General features: G+C 53.9%; 1 protein-coding gene across 1 annotated transcript in view; it reads right to left on the bottom strand.

The window, feature by feature from the left end:
• Window positions 1-4,135: 4,135 nt before the first annotated feature.
• The window catches only part of LOC137349099 (nuclear factor of activated T-cells, cytoplasmic 4-like), a 104,830-nt gene continuing 90,663 nt past the window's right edge, over window positions 4,136-18,302 (bottom strand). Inside the window, exons 5-10 of the mRNA XM_068014438.1 lie at window positions 13,397-13,569; window positions 12,219-12,359; window positions 9,065-9,120; window positions 7,666-7,792; window positions 6,201-7,235; window positions 4,136-4,532 (exon numbers count right to left, since the gene is read on the bottom strand). Coding sequence (XP_067870539.1) covers window positions 4,456-4,532; window positions 6,201-7,235; window positions 7,666-7,792; window positions 9,065-9,120; window positions 12,219-12,359; window positions 13,397-13,569 — 1,609 coding nt within the window. The 3' untranslated portion in view covers window positions 4,136-4,455. The remainder of the gene's footprint in view (window positions 4,533-6,200; window positions 7,236-7,665; window positions 7,793-9,064; window positions 9,121-12,218; window positions 12,360-13,396; window positions 13,570-18,302) is intronic.

Here is an 18,302-nt window from a genome sequence, read left to right as displayed (position 1 = left end):
TCTCCTCCCCTGAAGGTGTTGACTCTTGCTGGGATCAGTTCTACACTCACTGAATAGCTCTAATTTTAAGTTTCTGGCCCTTGGTTTAGGACTCCCCCCACCCCATCTCTCCACCCTAACATCGTCATTATCTTAAGCAAGCCAATTAGATAACCCCTTAATGCTCTACACTCAAGGGAATACACGTCTGGTCTCTGCAACCTGTCCTCATAATTTAACCCTTCCGGACCTTTTATTATTGTGTTGAATCCACACGGCGCTCCCCCACCAAGGACAATATAGTCTTACCGCAGTGCGATGCAGCCTCATCGGCCGCTCCCATAAGTGGTCCCGACGTCCCTTACATTCAGGGGCGCGCCAATACCTCGTCCTGCTTGCTGCAATGAAACGCTTGCTGCAATTCACCACGGCCACCCGTGCCATCCTTCAACAGCCGAGCCGACTTGTGAAATGAGAGCAATGAAGATTGGGCAGGTTGATTTATTTGTTTATTTTACAAACAGCTACACGGACATGGTAAGAATTTATTAGTCAGTCTCGCCTCGGCTCAATTCATTTCAGTAACGCTGCTGGCAGCGTGGAGACTAACAAAAGAAATCACGCTGCACTGCCCCTGCTTCCAGGGCGAATTGCTTGTGTCTGGTCAGAAAACCTTCTGAAATTGCCTGGTCCCTGGGCCGGCCAGCTCAGTCGAGACCATCCCGGGGCAGCTGCTGCGTTGTTCCTGCATTTCCCAGCAGCGTGACCTCTCCGCATTGGCCAGTTGAGTCGCCAATTGAACTGGATACCAAGGCCCCTCCTTGGGTGAGGCTGCCCTGGCAACTGCTGAGCTCAAAACGCAGGAGCCCATTCCAGCATCTCACCTGAAGGTGCACTGGGATGTCGCTCGAGACCTTCGAGTGTCTCCGAGATGATCAACTCTGTCCCCCACATCCAGCATGTGGCTGTTGTGTGGACATCACCTGTCGTGAACAAATGTCGGATAAACGTTCCACATTCCCAAAAGTTAAAGGGAAGGCCTCACGTGGCTCAATCATTCCAAAATTCCAAGTGAGAAGGTGGGGGTTTGGGTGGGATTGAGGGATACAGGGAGAAGGTGGGAGGGATTGAGGGATATGGGGAGAAGGTAGGTGGGTGGGATTGAGGGAAAGGGGAGAAAGTGGGTGGGATTGAGGGATATGGGGAGAAAGTGGGTGGGATTGAAGGATACGGGGAGAAGGTGGGTGGGTGGGATTGAGGGATACAGGGAGAAGGTGGGAGGGATTGAGGGGTAGGGGGAGAAGGTGGGTGGGATTGAGGGATACGGGGCGAAGGTGGGTGGGATTGAGGGGTACGGGGAGAAGGTGGGTGGGATTGAGGGATATGGGGAGAAAGTGGGTGGGATTGAGGGATATGGGGAGAAAGTGGTAGGGATTGAAGGATACGGGGAGAAGGTGGGAGGGATTGAGGGATATGGGGAGAAGGTGGGTGGGTGGGATTGAGGGATACGGAGAGAAGATGGGAGGGATTGAGGGATATAGGGAGAAGGTGGATGGGATTGAGGGATACGGGGAGAAGGTGGGAGGGATTGAGGGATATAGGGAGAAAGTGGGTGGGATTGAGGGATATAGGGAGAAGGTGGATGGGATTGAGGGATACGGGGAGAAGGTGGGTGGGATTGAGGGATATGGGGAGAAGGTGGGTGGGTGGGATTGAGGGATACGGAGAGAAGATGGGAGGGATTGAGGGATATAGGGAGAAGGTGGATGGGATTGAGGGATACGGGGAGAAGGTGGGTGGGATTGAGGGATATGGGGAGAAGGTGGGTGGGTGGGATTGAGGGATACGGAGAGAAGATGGGAGGGATTGAGGGATATGGGGAGAAGGTGGGTGGGATTGAGGGATATAGGGAGAAGGTGGGTGGGATTGAGGGATACGGGGAGAAGGTGGGTGGGATTGAGGGATATGGGGAGAAGGTGGGTGGGTGGGATTGAGGGATACGGAGAGAAGATGGGAGGGATTGAGGGATATAGGGAGAAGGTGGATGGGATTGAGGGATATAGGGAGAAGGTGGATGGGATTGAGGGATACGGAGAGAAGATGGGAGGGATTGAGGGATATAGGGAGAAAGTGGGTGGGATTGAGGGATACGGGGAGAAGGTGGGTGGGATTGAAGGATACGGGGAGAAGATGGGAGGGATTGAGGGATATAGGGAGAAAGTGGGTGGGATTGAGGGATATAGGGAGAAGGTGGATGGGATTGAGGGATACGGAGAGAAGATGGGAGGGATTGAGGGATATAGGGAGAAAGTGGGTGGGATTGAGGGATATGGGGAGAAAGTGGGTGGGATTGAAGGATACGGGGAGAAGGTGGGTGGGATTGAAGGATACGGGGAGAAGATGGGAGGGATTGAGGGATATAGGGAGAAAGTGGGTGGGATTGAGGGATATGGGGAGAAAGTGGGTGGGATTGAAGGATACGGGGAGAAGGTGGGTGGGTGGGATTGAGGGATACAGGGAGAAGGTGGGAGGGATTGAGGGGTAGGGGGAGAAGGTGGGTGGGATTGAGGGATACGGGGCGAAGGTGGGTGGGATTGAGGGATATGGGGAGAAAGTGGGTGGGATTGAGGGATATGGGGAGAAGGTGGTAGGGATTGAAGGATACGGGGAGAAGGTGGGAGGGATTGAGGGATATGGGGAGAAGGTGGGTGGGATTGAGGGATATGGGGAGAAGGTGGATGGGATTGAGGGATACGGAGAGAAGATGGGAGGGATTGAGGGATATAGGGAGAAAGTGGGTGGGATTGAGGGATATGGGGAGAAAGTGGGTGGGATTGAAGGATACGGGGAGAAGGTGGGTGGGATTGAAGGATACGGGGAGAAGATGGGAGGGATTGAGGGATATAGGGAGAAAGTGGGTGGGATTGAGGGATATAGGGAGAAGGTGGATGGGATTGAGGGATACGGAGAGAAGATGGGAGGGATTGAGGGATATAGGGAGAAAGTGGGTGGGATTGAGGGATATGGGGAGAAAGTGGGTGGGATTGAAGGATACGGGGAGAAGGTGGGTGGGTGGGATTGAGGGATACAGGGAGAAGGTGGGAGGGATTGAGGGGTAGGGGGAGAAGGTGGGTGGGATTGAGGGATACGGGGCGAAGGTGGGTGGGATTGAGGGATATGGGGAGAAAGTGGGTGGGATTGAGGGATATGGGGAGAAGGTGGTAGGGATTGAAGGATACGGGGAGAAGGTGGGAGGGATTGAGGGATATGGGGAGAAGGTGGGTGGGATTGAGGGATACGGGGAGAAAGTGGGTGGGATTGAGGGATATGGGGAGAAGGTGGGTGGGATTGAGGGATACAGGGAGAAGGTGGGTGGGATTGAGGGATACAGGGAGAATGTGGGTGAGATTGAGGGATACAAGGAGAAGGTGGTGGGTGGGATTGAGGGATATGGGGAGATGGTGGGTGGGATTGAGGGATACAGGGAGAAGGTGGGTGGGATTGAGGGATACAGGGAGAATGTGGGTGAGATTGAGGGATACAAGGAGAAGGTGGTGGGTGGGATTGAGGGATATGGGGAGATGGTGGGCGGGATTGAGGGATACAGGGAGAAGGTGGTGGGTGGGATTGAGGGATATGGGGAGATGGTGGGTGGACGAGGTTGAGAGCCAGCAAAATAAAGGAGGCCTACTTGGCCAAATAGTCACTTCCTTCCCGATGCAGCGGCAGTCTTGCAGCAGATAACTTAACCATATACCACAGGACGAATGAACGCATCACGCGTGCACCAAATAGAAAGCGAGCGATCAGAAGCAGCAAACCAGGGGCGGACTGTTTCTCGCCTTCCCCTCAGCCCTCCATTCGCAGGGCCTCCAGTTACCACCTCTCCTCTCCGGACAACACTGACATGTAGCGGGAAGAGGAGGGGATTCCAGAGACACCAGCCACACCCCCTACCCCACCCCAAGCCGAAAATGGCCACAGGCTAACGCGCGAGCGTGGGGAACGATCATCGGTGCGATATTTGACCACGGAATGCGTTACCGCTACTCCAGGCGGCCCCACCAGCACACGTTATCCGGCTGCTTGTCTTCCCTGGTTGGTTGTCCCCAACTCTCACCTCCGTTTCCCCCCCGCCACCACCCCCACCACAGGCACCCAATAACCAGCTCAAGGAGGCTCCCGAGGGCCTCGTCCCGACTGACTTGGCATGAGGCGAGGAAACGGAGCCTGGTTCCTTCCTGCTCTGCGCGCCTCAGTACCTGAGTGGACCGATTGGTGCGTGAGAGGGAGCCCATCGAGTGGCCCGAGGGGCGGTGAAAGTTGGAGGCAGTAGAGTGGAAGAAGAGACTGCGATTCCCCGGCTATGGCCAACACGCTACTGGACGGCTGGAAGGCTGATCGTCCCTCGCCTCAGCACCAGTCCCAAGCCGCCCGAAGGCACTTCCTCCTCTGCAGCCTGCACTGTCGCCCACGTCACGGCTTGTCCGCAGCGTCGTCAGTCCCTCGGGGATCAGGGACGTCGGTGAGATCCCGCCCAATAATTTCATTCACTGCCGGGAGAAAGAAACCCAGAGATATCAGACTGGATGGATATGTGTTCCACACGGGGTTAGATACAGAGTGAATCTCCCTCTACACTGTCCCCCCATCAAACAGTCCCGGGACAGGTTAAGCACTGGGGTTAGATACACTGTCCCCCCATCAAACAGTCCCGGGACAGGTTAAGCACTGGGGTTAGATACAGAGTGAAGCTCCCTCTACACTGTCCCCCCATCAAACAGTCCCGGGACAGGTTAAGCACTGGGGTTAGATACAGAGTGAAGCTCCCTCTATACTGTCCCCCCATCAAACAGTCCCGGGACAGGTTAAGCACTGGGGTTAGATACAGAGTGAAGCTCCCTCTACAATGTCCCCCATCAAACAGTCCCGCAACAGGTTAAGCACGGGGTTAGATACGCCTCTGCTGTCCGGGCGGCCAATTCCGGGGACGGACCAGCGAGTGGAGGAGTAGCCGAAGCCACCGGGACGCCCCTCACTGTGGGTGGCGAGGGGGCTCGGGAGTGCGGAGCGCTCCCGGCCGAGCTCATCCCTGCTCGGCCGGAACTGCTCATTGGACCCAGGCCCGAAACCCTCCTCAGGAGCCGGTACCGCACAACCCGAGCCGCCTCTCGGAAATGCCCTCCGTGCCATTCCAATCGGCGCGGAGGGGTTTCCTGTACGGGCTGCTCCTGCACACTCTCCACTTCCTCGCCCTCGTCAGCCGGCCGGACACGCCCTGGCGGTCCGCGTTGCCATCTGGCGGCGAGGGGAAACCCCGATGGAGGTCTCTCTATGCGGGAGTCTTCCCCCTTTACATCGGGGACCTGGGCTGGAGGGTGTTGCACAGGGCAGTCCCGTGCAATAGACTTTTAAATAGGTTCACGGACTCCCAGGCCGCCTGTACTTTCTGCAGCCTGGACGAGTCCGTGTTCCACGTTTATACGGAGTGTGCGAGGTTGCAGCCTCTCTTTGAGTATTTGAAGGGGCTGCTCCTCAGGTTTTGGCTGCACTTCAGCTCCTGATCTTTGGGCACCCGGTGCGGAGGGGCATGGGCCGGGAGGAGGATCTCCTCGTCGGTCTGCTCCTGGGCCTGGCCAAGGTGGCAATTCACAGGTCCAGGCTGCGGGCCATCGGGGGGTCCGTCCTCCCCGATTGCCTGCCCCTCTTCCGCGGTTACATTTGCGCCCGGGTGTCCCTGGAGAAGGAGCATGCGGTGTCCGCCAGTACGCTTGAGGCCTTCCACGTCCGGTGGGCACCGCAGGGACTGGAGTGCATCGTCGACGCCAAGAATGGCATTTTAATTTGAGTTTTTTGTTTATTTATCTGGTTTTAATAAAGTTATTTTAAAAATATAAGTGTGTATATAAAGGGGGCCTGAGGAATAAAGGCCCCCTCGACATAAAAAATATATAAAAGGGGCCTGGAGTATAAAGGTCACCTTAAAAAAAAAACAGGGTTAGATACAGAGTAAAGCTCCCTCTACACTGTCCCCATCAAACACTCCCAGGACAGAGGTAGACCGACTGCCCTGCCCAATTCCCCAGCAGAGAAAGGAGACCTTGATCAACCACAGTGTCTCGAGCTGCAGTTGATCCCAGTGGGTGAAAGGTCAACCTCTGACCCATTGGCCACACCACAGACACCAGAGCATCTGAAGGGAACATTGGTTCTCCACTTACCGTCATCCAGTGTGATGCCTTGGATTGGAATGGTGCTGAATGGCACCTCGCAGTCCTCGACTTCCCTCTTTGCGTCCACTGCCGGCTTCTCCAGGGGTGCGCCTGGCTGCCCCTCACCATCGGCCTGGCTGCGCTCGATTGCCCGGGCTTCCGACTCCAGGAACGGGTCGCCCTCCGCTGCCTGCAGGTGGGTGGAGGGCGCAGAGTGTGGGGGATCTTGCTGGGCGTCCACCGTCCCCCTTTCGCCCTGGAAGGCGCACGGCCTGTAAGCTGGCGAATGGGTGGGGCCATCCGCACCCGGCTCACGGTGCAGGGGAGCTGCGGGCGGTGTGGGCCGAGGGCCTGGCAGGAAGGCCGGGGAGTACGGTGCGAGCGAGCGGGCTGGGCAGGCCTGGCTTGCGGGCGGCTCTGTGGGGTACAGGGCTCGGTCTCGCTGCACCCCCAGCGGAGTCGGTGGGCCTGGCCCGTTACCTGCCAACTGAGCTGGCGAAAGCGGGTGATTGGTTGAGTCGGTTGGGGACGGGTAGTACGAGCTGGGAGAGGCTAAGGGTCCTAGGTGACTGGTCGAGCGGCTGGGCAGAGAGTGTGGCGTCACCCACTCGGGAGGCGAGTAGGAGCAGGAATGGCCCAATGGGGGATGGGCCAACGGTTGGCCATGGTTGGGTGGGGTCAAAGGGTAACTATAGTTGTGTTGGTTGAAGAGATGGCCGTGGGTGGCTTGGGTCAGCGAGCAACCGAACCCGGGCGGGAGCAGCTCACAGGCCTCGTTCCACCCTGTGTCGAGCAGGAACGCAGGCAGCCCGGAGATGGGCGAGGGAAGGGGGCTGGGCTCACTAAAGGCCTTGGGCCCGGGGCACCCTGGATTGGGCAGGGGGCTGGATGGCGAGGCTGGGCCCAACGGGTTCTGGTCAGAGATTGCCGAGGGCAGAGGGCAGCGGCTGGCGGCAGGCACACGGGGCGGGTATTCAGCTGGGAAATGGAGCGGAGAGGAGGGGCACAGCTCGAACTCCTGGTGTGGTTCTTCCTTGACGAGAACTGGGGGGCAAAATAAAGGAAAAGGAACAAGCAATTAGACATGGCGAAGGCAAAAGACGGATGATCCGGTCGTTGCCACGTGGCTGCTTGTGGGATCTTGCTGTGCGCCTATCTACTGCATTTCCGACATTACGGCAATGACTGCATTCCACAAAGCAGGAAGCATTTCCTGGCTGGAAAAGCACTTTGGGAAGATCTGAGACTGTGAAAGGTGCTATATAAATGCTCGGTCAATTCTTCCTTCTCAGTTTTCCTTTGCACCCCATCCCCGCAACCTCCCCGTATCCTTCCCTCCTCGTTGAATGAGGAGCTGAAGGTTGTCCCACCTCCCTGTGAAGACAGTAGCACCCGGAGGTGGGAAAGGGACCAAAGTCTGTCAGACCAAGGGCAACCTGCGACCTGCCGAACGGCAACCGATTAGGGCACTCACCGGGCAGGTACTGGAAGCATTGGCAGAGACTCCTCTTTCGCTTGCCATTGCAGACCAGGAAGCACACCGGCGCTGCCCTGGTGAGGGTCTGGTTGCGATAGGGAGGCACCTCAGCCACGATCAGAGACTGCAAGAGAGGTGGAGAGAATGAGGGAAGTACATAGAACTTACCAACAGAGGGAGATCACACATCACAGAGAGAGAGAAATATACAGGCTGGAATCGGCTCCAGTTTGGGTGGTTTATATATGGAATAACAGATACCCGGGAGTGAGTTACAGACTGGAATCTAATCGAGGAGTTCTGGTGGTTTATATATGGAATAACAGATACCCGGGAGTGAGTTACAGACTGGAATCTAATTGAGGGGTTCGGGTGGTTTATATATGGAATAACAGATACCCGGGAGTGAGTTACAGACTGGAATCTAATCGAGGGGTTCGGGTGGTTTATATATAGAATAACAGATACCCGGTAGTGAGTTACAGACTGGAATCTAATCGAGGGGTTCGGGTGGTTTATATATGGAATAACAGATACCCAGGAGTGAGTTACAGACTGGAATCTAATCGAGGTGTTCGGGTGGTTTATATATAGAATAACAGATACCTGGGAGTGAGTTACAGACTGGAATCTAATCGAGGAGTTCTGGTGGTTTATATATGGAATAACAGATACCCGGGAGTGAGTTACAGACTGGAATCTAATCGAGGGATTCGGGTGGTTTATATATAGAATAACAGATACCCGGGAGTGAGTTACAGACTGGAATCTAATCGAGGGGTTCGGGTGGTTTATATATAGAATAACAGATACCCGGGAGTGAGTTACAGACTGGAATCTAATCGAGCGGTTTGGGTGGTTTATATATAGAATAACAGATACCCGGGAGTGAGTTACAGACTGGAATCTAATCGAGCGGTTTGGGTGGTTTATATATAGAATAACAGATACCCGGGAGTGAGTTACAGACTGGAATCTAATCGAGGGGTTCGGGTGGTTTATATATAGAATAACGGATACCCGGGAGTGAGTTACAGACTGGAATCTAATCGAGGTGTTCGGGTGGTTTATATATAGAATAACAGATATCCGGGAGTGAGTTACAGACTGGAATCTAATCGAGGTGTTCGGGTGGTTTATATATAGAATAACAGATACCCGGGAGTGAGTTACAGACTGGAATCCAATCGAGGGATTCGGGTGGTTGATATATAGAATAACAGATACCCGGGAGTGAGTTACAGACTGGAATCTAATCGAGGTGTTCGGGTGGTTTATATATAGAATAACAGATACCCGGGAGTGAGTTACAGACTGGAATCTAATGGAGGGGTTCGGGTGGTTTATATATAGAATAACAGATACTCGGCAGTGAGTTACTGCAGCCAGATCTTACCTCCGTGCTCTTCTCTCTGTCCACCTTGGCATCGACCTCCCACTGTGACCGGCCTTCTAGAACAGGAGGAAGTGGATCCTGAGAAATGCTGGAAAGGCTCAGACAAATCTTTCGTGTCTCTGTGGCTTTGCTTTCCACCCATCCTCCACTCTCCATGACCCTGAGGTCATCTAAAACTCTGCTGCCTGTGCCCAAGTCCCATTTCCCTCACTGGCCCATCTCCCTCGCCACTGTCCCTCCATGGCCTCCTCCCCCCCACCCTATCTCTGTAACCTCCTCCAGCTCCCACGACCCTTGAGATCTCTGTTCCCATCTAATTCCGGCCTCTTGTCCATCCCTGATTTTAATGGCTCCACCATTGGCGGCCGTGCCTGCAGCTGCCTGGGCCCCGAGCTCTGGAATTCCCTCCCTGAACCTCTCCGCCTCTCTCCCACGCTAAAATGTTCCTTAAAGTCCACCTCTTTGAGCTTCACCTGTCCTAACATCGCCTTATGTGGCTTGCTGACAAACTTTGACTGATAACATATGAATTCAGAGCATGGGTATCCCATCCACCCCTCGAGCCTGCTCCGTCATTCAACAAGTTCATGGCTGATCTGATTGTAACCTCAACTCCACATGATCACCTTCCCCCCGATAACCTTTCACCTCCCCCCTTGTTTATCAAGAATCTATCTACCTCTGCCTTAAAAATATTCAAAGACTCTGCTTCCACCGCCTTTTGAGGAAGAGAATTCCAAAGACTCACGACCCTCTGAGAAAGAAATTCTCCTCATCTCTGTCTTAAATGGGCGACCCCTTATTTTTAAACAGTGACCCCTAGTTCTAGATTCTCCCACAAGGGGAAACATCCTTTCCACATCCACCCTGTCAAGACCCCTCAAGATCTTATATGTTTCAATCAAGTCGCCTCTTACTCTTCTAAACTCCAGTGGATACAAGTCTAGCCTGTCCAACCTTTCCTCATAAGACAACCCGCCCATTCCAGGTATTAGTCGAGTAAACCTTCTCTGAACTGTTTCCAACGCATTTACATCCTTCCTTAAATAAGGAGACCAATACTGTACACAATACTCTAGATGTGGTCTCACCAATGCCCTGTATAGCTGAAGCATAACCTCCCTACTTTTGTATTCAATTCCCCTCGTGATAAACCATAACATTCTATTAGCTTTCCTAATTACTTGCTGTACCTGCATACTAACCTTTTGCGATTCATGCACTAGGACACCCAGATCCTTCTGCATTTCAGAGCTCTGCAATCTCTCACCATTTATATAATATGCTTCTTTTTTATTCTTCCTGCCAAAGTGGACAATTTCATGCTTTCCCACATTATACTCCATTTGCCAGGTCTTTGCCCACTCACTTAACCTATGCATATCCCTTTGTAGCCTCCTTATAATGCTCCAGTAAAGCAGTTTAGTAGTGTCATGCTGGGCTCCCACCTGCCAAGAATGAGGCACATTAATTTTGTCATGAACATTAATTTTTAACTGTTACTGGAGTGAAGAAAGGACTTGTTAAACAGATCAGCTGTGGCTGGAAAAGACATTTGCATACTAACAGCCAGTACTCAGAAGGACAAAGGACCATTCCCCGATCCATTCAACCCACAATGGATGTTAATCACTGGACAGTGAGGAGGTGGGAAAGCACATTCCAGGGCCTGCTGAGGTGATGCACTCCCACAGGGGCCAGGACTGCTTAAACCAGCTGGTCACATGACTAACTGGCTGTTCCAGTTTTTTAAACTGGCCACAGAGAGTTTGAACTCAGAAAGACTGTTTGCTCCTGGACTGAGAATATCTCTCCTGTCTGCTCCCATCTCTTTCTCACAAGCCTCTGAATCCACATGAACCCCAAGAGAGAAATGTCTCCGACAGCAAACAAGGTTTAAGAAGAATACTGGGCCCCAACGAAAATCAAGATCTACCTACAATCAAGGACTCTGCAGTGGGCTTGAAGAACCGTAACAAAAACTCTTCAGAGATTGCCTCAAACTTTTCCACTTTATTTTTCTTCTGCTCTTTTCTGTCTCTAACTGCATGTGTGTATCGTGTATGCATGCTAGCGTGGGCACGTCGTGTACCCATAAGCATTAACCAAATTAGAGTTTAAGTTTAATAAATTTCAACTTTTCTTCTTTAAATTTAAAAAAACTTGTTTGTGTTGGTTTCTTTGTCTTATAATTGGAAAGAAGTGAACAAGGATTCACCGAGGGGGGAGCTAAAAACAGGGTGTATTTTGTCGGGCTCGGGTCGGCTCTCATTTGCTGACCCGAGCAGGCCTTTACCCTCGACCTCTTTCTCACCGGGTCGTAACGGTATGCTAAAGGCGTTATGTAAATGCAAGTTGTTGTTGGTAGCGAAATCCACATCCCCGAGCCTGTGCTGAATGAACTGGTCCCAGCTGGGGGCAGGCGATAGTGGGCTGCAATTACTACTGAGCCATCTCGTTCACAATGCACCCAGGTTCCATCCCCCTACCCCCACATCCGTTTCCCCTCCCCGGTCTGGGTTGAGTTAGCTGATCCCGGTGAGGTGGTGGCGGCGGGGAGGAGTTGAAAAAGTAGCCAATCAGACTGAAAATTTACCCGCATGTTTGTAGTTGAATTGAGTGATCTGGTAGTTTTTTTATTTTTTTTATTTTATTTATTTAGAGATACAGTACTGATACAGGCCCTTCGGCCCACCGAGTCTGTGCCGATCATCAACCACCCATTTATATTAATCCTACATTAATCCCATTACCCTCTCACATCCCCACCTTCCCTCAATTCTCCTACCACCGACCTATACTAGGGGCAATTTATAATGGCCAATTTACCTATCAACCTGCAAGTCTTTGGCTGTGGGAGGAAACCGGAGCACCCGGAGGAAACCCACGCAGTCACAGGGAGAACCTGCAAACTCCGCACAGACAGTACCCAGAACTGAACCCGTAGATAATTATTATGGATAATTATTCCTGGTGTGCTGCAGGAATGTGCATTAGGCAATGTAATAGGAGTGATGAGTCTCGATCTCAACACGGGGAGACTGAGGGAGGGGAGGCTGAAGGAGGGAGGGGAGGAGTCGCACGGCTCAGAGACCCTGGGCCCGATCGGGACATGTTTTCACCGGCGCAGGACAAGGGCATGGAATGCAGTTACCTGGACCTTTCTCGATGAAAATGACCTTTGACTCTGGAAGGAAATTGCAGCCGGTCAGCAGCAGCTCCTCTCCGCCGGTGACCGGGCACGAGGTCACGTTGCAGCTTTCCACCTGCGGCAGCTCGTGGGCTGAGCGCTGGGCTGCGGGATGAAGGGCGGAAGGAAGAGAGTGAGGAAGACACCAGCTTAACGGGAAGATGGTTACAAACCTCCGGCGGACACAAACCGACTGGTGAAATGGGCAGACAGGCGGCAGAGACAGTTTAACACAGATAAATGTGACGTGATACATTGTGGGAGGAAAGAGGTGGGGAGGCTGGATAATCTAACTGGTTCTACTTTAATGGAAATGCAGGAATGAGAAGCAGAGTATGAAAGTGGCAGGGCAGGTTGAAAAGACTGTCAAGAGAGAAAATGTAATCCTTGGCTTTATTAACAGAGCACAAAAGCGAGGAAGTCAGGCTAAACCTTTATCAAACACTGGTTAGGCCTCAACTGGAGTAATTGTGTGAATGTGAAGGCCTTGGAGAGGAGGCAGAGGAGTTTTACTAGAATGGCACCCAGAGATGAGGGGCTTCAGTCACTGCAGATACTGGAGAAGCTGGGGTTGGTCTCCTTAGACAAGGCAAGGTTAAGGGGAGATTTAATCGAGGAGTTTAAAATCATGAAGGGTTTTGATCGAGTAAATTACGGAGAGGCCATTTCCAATGTCAGTCCAGCTGGTAACCAGAGGACACAGATTTAATGTCAATAACAGGAGGGTCGGAGGTGGCACCAAGAAGGATATGACATCACAGCGAGTTGTTGTGATCTGGAACGCGCTGCCTGAAAGGGCGATGGAAGCAGATTCAGTCGTAACTTTCAATCGGGAATCGGATAAATACTGGAAAAGGAAACTTTTGCAGGGCTCCGGGGAAAAAGAGCAAGGGGGAGTGGGACTAGTTGCAAAGCTCCTCAGAGAGCTGGCACAGGTAAAAGGGGCAGAATGGCCATGAACATCGATGGTGGCACGGGTTTGATATATGACCTTTCGCCCCCGTGTGGGCTGGGGTCAGATACACTCACGGAGATAGAGAGTGGACGTCTCCTCTCTCCTCTCTCTCTCTCTGTTGCCTGAATTCTGGAGATGGGCAGAGTGGGTGAGAGCATTGAGAGACCAAGATGTGGCCAAAACTTACAGCACTCAATGGGAACTGAGGTAACCTGCAGCGAGACAACCTTCCCGTTTGGCTGAGGAACGTGAACTCGGAAGACCAGTTTCACTCGGGTATTCTTCCTCCCAATGTCCGTTTCGCCCTTCCGTAACTCAATGTCGGAATTACGCAGCTTCAGGATACCGGCACAATCGATGCTGCAGGAAAAGGGGGGGAACTTGATAAGGAAATTAACCCACTGTCCCATCAAACACTCCCAGGACAGGTACAGCTGATCTTTGGGCACCCGGTGCGGAGGGGCTTGGGCCGGGAGGAGGATCTCCTCGTCGGTCTGCTCCTGGGCCTGGCCAAGGTGGCAATTCACAGGTCCAGGTTGCGGGCCGTCGGGGGGTCCGTCCTCCCCGATTGCCTGCCCCTCTTCCGCGGTTACGTTCGTGCCCGGGTATCCCTGGAAAAGGAGCATGCGGTGTCCGCCGGTACGCTTGAGGCCTTCCGCGACCGGTGGGCACCGCAGGGACTGGAGTGCATTGTCGACGCCGAGAATGGCATTTTAATTTGAGTTTTTTGTTTATTTATCTGGTTTTAATAAAGTTATTTTAAAAATATAAGTGTGCATATAAAGGGGGCCTGAGGAATAAAGGCCCCCTCGACATAAAAAATATATAAAAGGGGCCTGAAAAAAAAAAGAAAAAGGAAAAAAAAAGAAAAAAAAAAAAAAACGGGGTTCGATACAGAGTAAAGCTCCCTCTACACTGTCCCCATCAAACACTCCCAGGACAGGTACAACACAGGGTTAGATACAGAGTAAAGCTCCCTCTACACTGTCCCCATCACACACTCCCAGGACAGGTACAGCACGGGGTTAGATACAGAGTAAAGCTCCCTCTACACTGTCCTCATCAAACACTCCCAGGACAGGTACAGCACGGGGTTATATACAGAGTAAAGCTCCCTCTACACTATCCCATCAAACACTCCCAAAAAAAAACAGGGTTCGGTACAGAGTAAAGCTCCCTCTACGAAAAAAAAAAGAAAAAAAAAAACGGGGGTTAGATACAGAGTAAAGCTCCCTCCTCATTGTCCCATCAAACACGCCCAGACAGGTACAGCACGGGGGTTAGATACAGAGTAAAGCTCCCTCTACACTGTCCCCATCAAACACTCCCAGGACAGGTACAACACTTGCGGCACTATCCCCACATCCCTTAATTCCTTTAGTGTCCAAAAATCTATGGAACTCGGTGTTGAATATACTCAGCAACTGGGCATCTGCAGCTCCCTGGGGTAGAGACCAACCCTCTGGGCGAAGAAATTTCCCATCTCGTTCTGAAATGGCCAGCCCCTTGTTCGGTGCAGTCCCGGCAGTGGCCACCGCTCCCGCTGGCGCTGCTGAGCCGAAGCACTGCCAGCTCCATCAGGCAGGACTTCCTGCCTCAAGGAGGTGGAAGTCCCGCCCAAAGCCAATTAATGGCCCAATAAAAAAAACCAAAAAAAAAATGGGGTTAGCTGCTGTCTAATTGGAGTGTTGACTGCTGATTGCAGCAACGAGCCTCAGCTGACAGTGCTGGTGGCAGTTGGAGGTTGCAGAGGTGGAGAGAGGAGCTACAACCAAGGAGAGGGAAAACCTCAACAACAATCTCCATTAAAGAGAAGAAAGAGACATTTTTTGGAAACAAGGCTTTGTCTGGAGGTGGGTGCTGAACACCAGTAATTTACTTTGGACTGTTGGGGGAGGAACAAGTGGCTGGAATAACAAGGGGTGGGGCTGCCAATTCAACAGGAATCTGTGCTGCTGCAACAAGCACACAGGGAAGCTCCCTCCCCACCCCAATTGCCCAGCCTGGGTCAGCTGAAGCTGTCTGGCTAAACAGACGGAAGGGGATAGATAGTGCCTGGGCAGCTTCAGCTGACCCAGGTGAAGACGCCTCCCCCGACTGGAAGACCAAGTGCAAAGACTGTTTTAAATGTGCTGTGAGCACCATCTCCAGAAAGCAAATCATCCCTTACAGCCTGTCTTTACCTCTCCTCTATTCCCTCAGCCTCTCCCCTAACCTGTTGTTTGTTTGTTTTTGATACATATTCAATATTTTTGGTGAATCGCTGAAATTAGGTGTGCAAGCCCACAATTTGGGGTGGGTTTAGCTCTTAGACCCATGGCAAGCCCTTCATCACCGGTGGCGGGGCCCTCTACTACCTATGCAGCTGCAGCCTCGGTGGCTGCCCACGTGGCCCCGTCACCCTTTAAATTGATACCATCCAGCCATGGGGTGAAGAGCTATCCCCACCCCAACATGTCTATTGAGGCCTGCGTAAAGGCAATGGCCGAGGTTGTCGGCCACTCGGCCATTGTTGCGGCCTCAAAGATGTATGGGAAGGCTGTGTTCTTTTTGAAGACCAAGAGGGCAGTGTCCCTGGCCCTGAATAAGGGGCTCACTGCGGGGGGGACCTTCCTGCTGGTGGACCCTCTGGGGGCCACTGCGCATCGGATAATGTTGTCCAACGTCCCACCCTTCATTCCCAGTGAGCTCCTACTCCCTGACCTGCACCATCTGGAGGAGGTGAGGCCGGGGATCACCCCAGTCCGGCTTGGTCTTCGGGAGCACAGCCTCCAACATGTCTACTCCTTCCGCTGCCAGGTATTTATGCAGCTGGCGCGGGAGGAGGACACGGAAAGCCAATTTAATGTGGAGTTCCAGGGGACGGCCTAACGCGTCTTTTGGACCTCGGATGGGGCGCGGTGCCACGTCTGCAAGGGGGTGGGGCATGTTCGTCAGAACTGCCCCAACCTCCCGGCTGCCAGCTCCACCTCGGCGGCCCAGGGTCCTCCCACTCCCCCTGCAAATCCAACAGACTTCAGTCGGTTCCGGAGGCTGTGGTTTTCACAGCCTCCAGCGGGGAGGGGAGTGCCCGTCAGAGTGGAAAGAAGACGCGGAGGCAAAAGCAACATCAAGAGGCGTGTCCCCTGGACACATTGAAACAACCCGAGCCTGAGCTCAGCCCAAAGCCCATTCTCACGGAATCCACCTGTCCCAGGGCTGGGCTCATGCCCAGGGTGGCTAAAAAGAAGGAGGGTGCGGAGGCGGAGGCCTCTGATGACATGGAGGTCTCTGAGCCTCTGCGCCCTAGTGGGGAAAAAGAGGAGAAGGCACCCCTCCACGGAGGTAACGAGGGGCCCTGAGGCGCAGGGCCCATCTGTTGGAGGGGAGCTGTCTCCTGTTTCGGGTCCCCAGGTTTCCCCAACCGCCACCACCAAGGCTACAAAGTCTGGGCAGCAGCTCCCTATTCCTCAGAATGGAGGGGAGGGGAAGGCCCCGGTACATGAGGCCCCTCCTGAAGGAGTAAGTGGGGCCCTGCTTGTGGTGGGGGAGCCTGGGGACGCCGCCCATTCTGCCACTGCTACTGGGTCGGGCGCCCTGAGTGAAGGGGAGGATGAGGCCCCAAAGGGTCGGCCCTCCCAGCCGGAGTCCACCACGAACCTAGAGACACCCGACCCGGTTATAACAGAGAATGCTGCCCCATCTGCTGGGCCTGTGGGTGCTGGCGGAGCGGGAGATGGCCTCCTCTCTCCACCTCCGGTCTCGGCTCCGGCTGGATTTCCGGAGTCGGGAACTTTTGTCTCCCCTGGACCACTCATTGGCCTGGGGACGGAGGTGGAGGGGGGTCCTGAACCGCTGGTGCCTACAGGCTCCAGTTTCACAGTAGAACCCAGAGAGGACTCCTCCGCCATCGATCCTGGGGGTGGGATCGTGATGGAGGCGGGACCAGCTGGCGCGGCCGGGATGTCCGCCCCACAGTGTGTGGTAGATGTGTCGGCCGCTGGCGGTGACGACCCGGAGGAGGATGGGGATTCGGTGCGGGGCACGAAGGATGACATTGATTCCATCGCCAGTGAGGTGGTGGAGTCCCTTGTGCCTCCCACTGAATCTCGCCTCATCCCCACGGTGGAACTCTGGGATTTCCTCGCGGTTTGCAGGGGTTGCCGCAATAAAGTTCAGCTGGCCCTCGGCCGTTGGTCGAATCTGGCGCTGATCATCCAGTCCGTCCGTGCCGCCCTGAAGAAAGCGGGCAAGCGCGCGGACGTGAAACTGGTTGAGAGGCACCGTTTTAATGTGTTCCTCAATGGGTTGCTGGGGGAGTGGAAGGCCAGGTGCACTTCCACTCCGTCCTCACAGTGAGCTGTTGGTGACGGGTTTTAAGTACCTTTGACATGAAGATAACCATAGCCAGCCTCAACATCAACGGCAGCAGGGGGTCTCTCCGCAGATTTCGCAATCTCTCAGTCCTTAGGGAAGGGAGATACGCGGTGAGCTTTCTGCAGGAAACCCACACCGTTCCGGGAGACGAAGCCACCTGGCTCCTGGAGTGGCAGGGTGGGGTCCACATGAGTCACCTCACCCCTATTTCCAGTGGGGTGGCTATTTTGTTGGCCCTGACTTTTCAGCCGGAGATCTTGGGGGTCAAGGAGCTAGTGCAGGGCCGCTTGCTCCGCCTCGCCGTTCGCCTGGGTAGCGTGCCGCTCCACTTTGTGAACGTGTACGCGCTCAGGCCCGGCGCGTTGCAAGCGCGCTTCTTTGAAGAAGTGTCCGCTCTCTTGAGCTCCATCGATAGCGGCGAGTGCATCATCCTCGGGGGGGATTTTAACTGCAGCCTCGAGGTGGGGGATCGTTCCGGTCCCCAGTGCGGCCAAGCGTCGGTGGAGAAGTTGAGGGGACAGATCAGCTCCGTTAACTTGGTGGACGTCTGGCGGAATCTCCATCCCGACTCCAGCGCCTTCACGTGGAGGTCTGGAGGAGGAGGGTCCCGAATCGACCGCCTCTACTTTTCACAGGCGTACGTCTCCCGCGTTTCGGCGGCCTCCATGCGGCTGGTGCCGTGCTCGGACCGCCACCTGGTGTGGGCGGTGTTCACTCCGCTCCACACGCGGGCGGGG

The sequence above is a fragment of the Heterodontus francisci genome, chromosome 34 (genome assembly GCF_036365525.1).
Source record: "Heterodontus francisci isolate sHetFra1 chromosome 34, sHetFra1.hap1, whole genome shotgun sequence".
In the NCBI taxonomy this organism is placed as follows: domain Eukaryota; kingdom Metazoa; phylum Chordata; class Chondrichthyes; order Heterodontiformes; family Heterodontidae; genus Heterodontus; species Heterodontus francisci.
The sequence above is the reverse complement of the archived record's forward strand: the minus strand, read 5'-3'. Positions and strand labels throughout refer to the sequence as shown.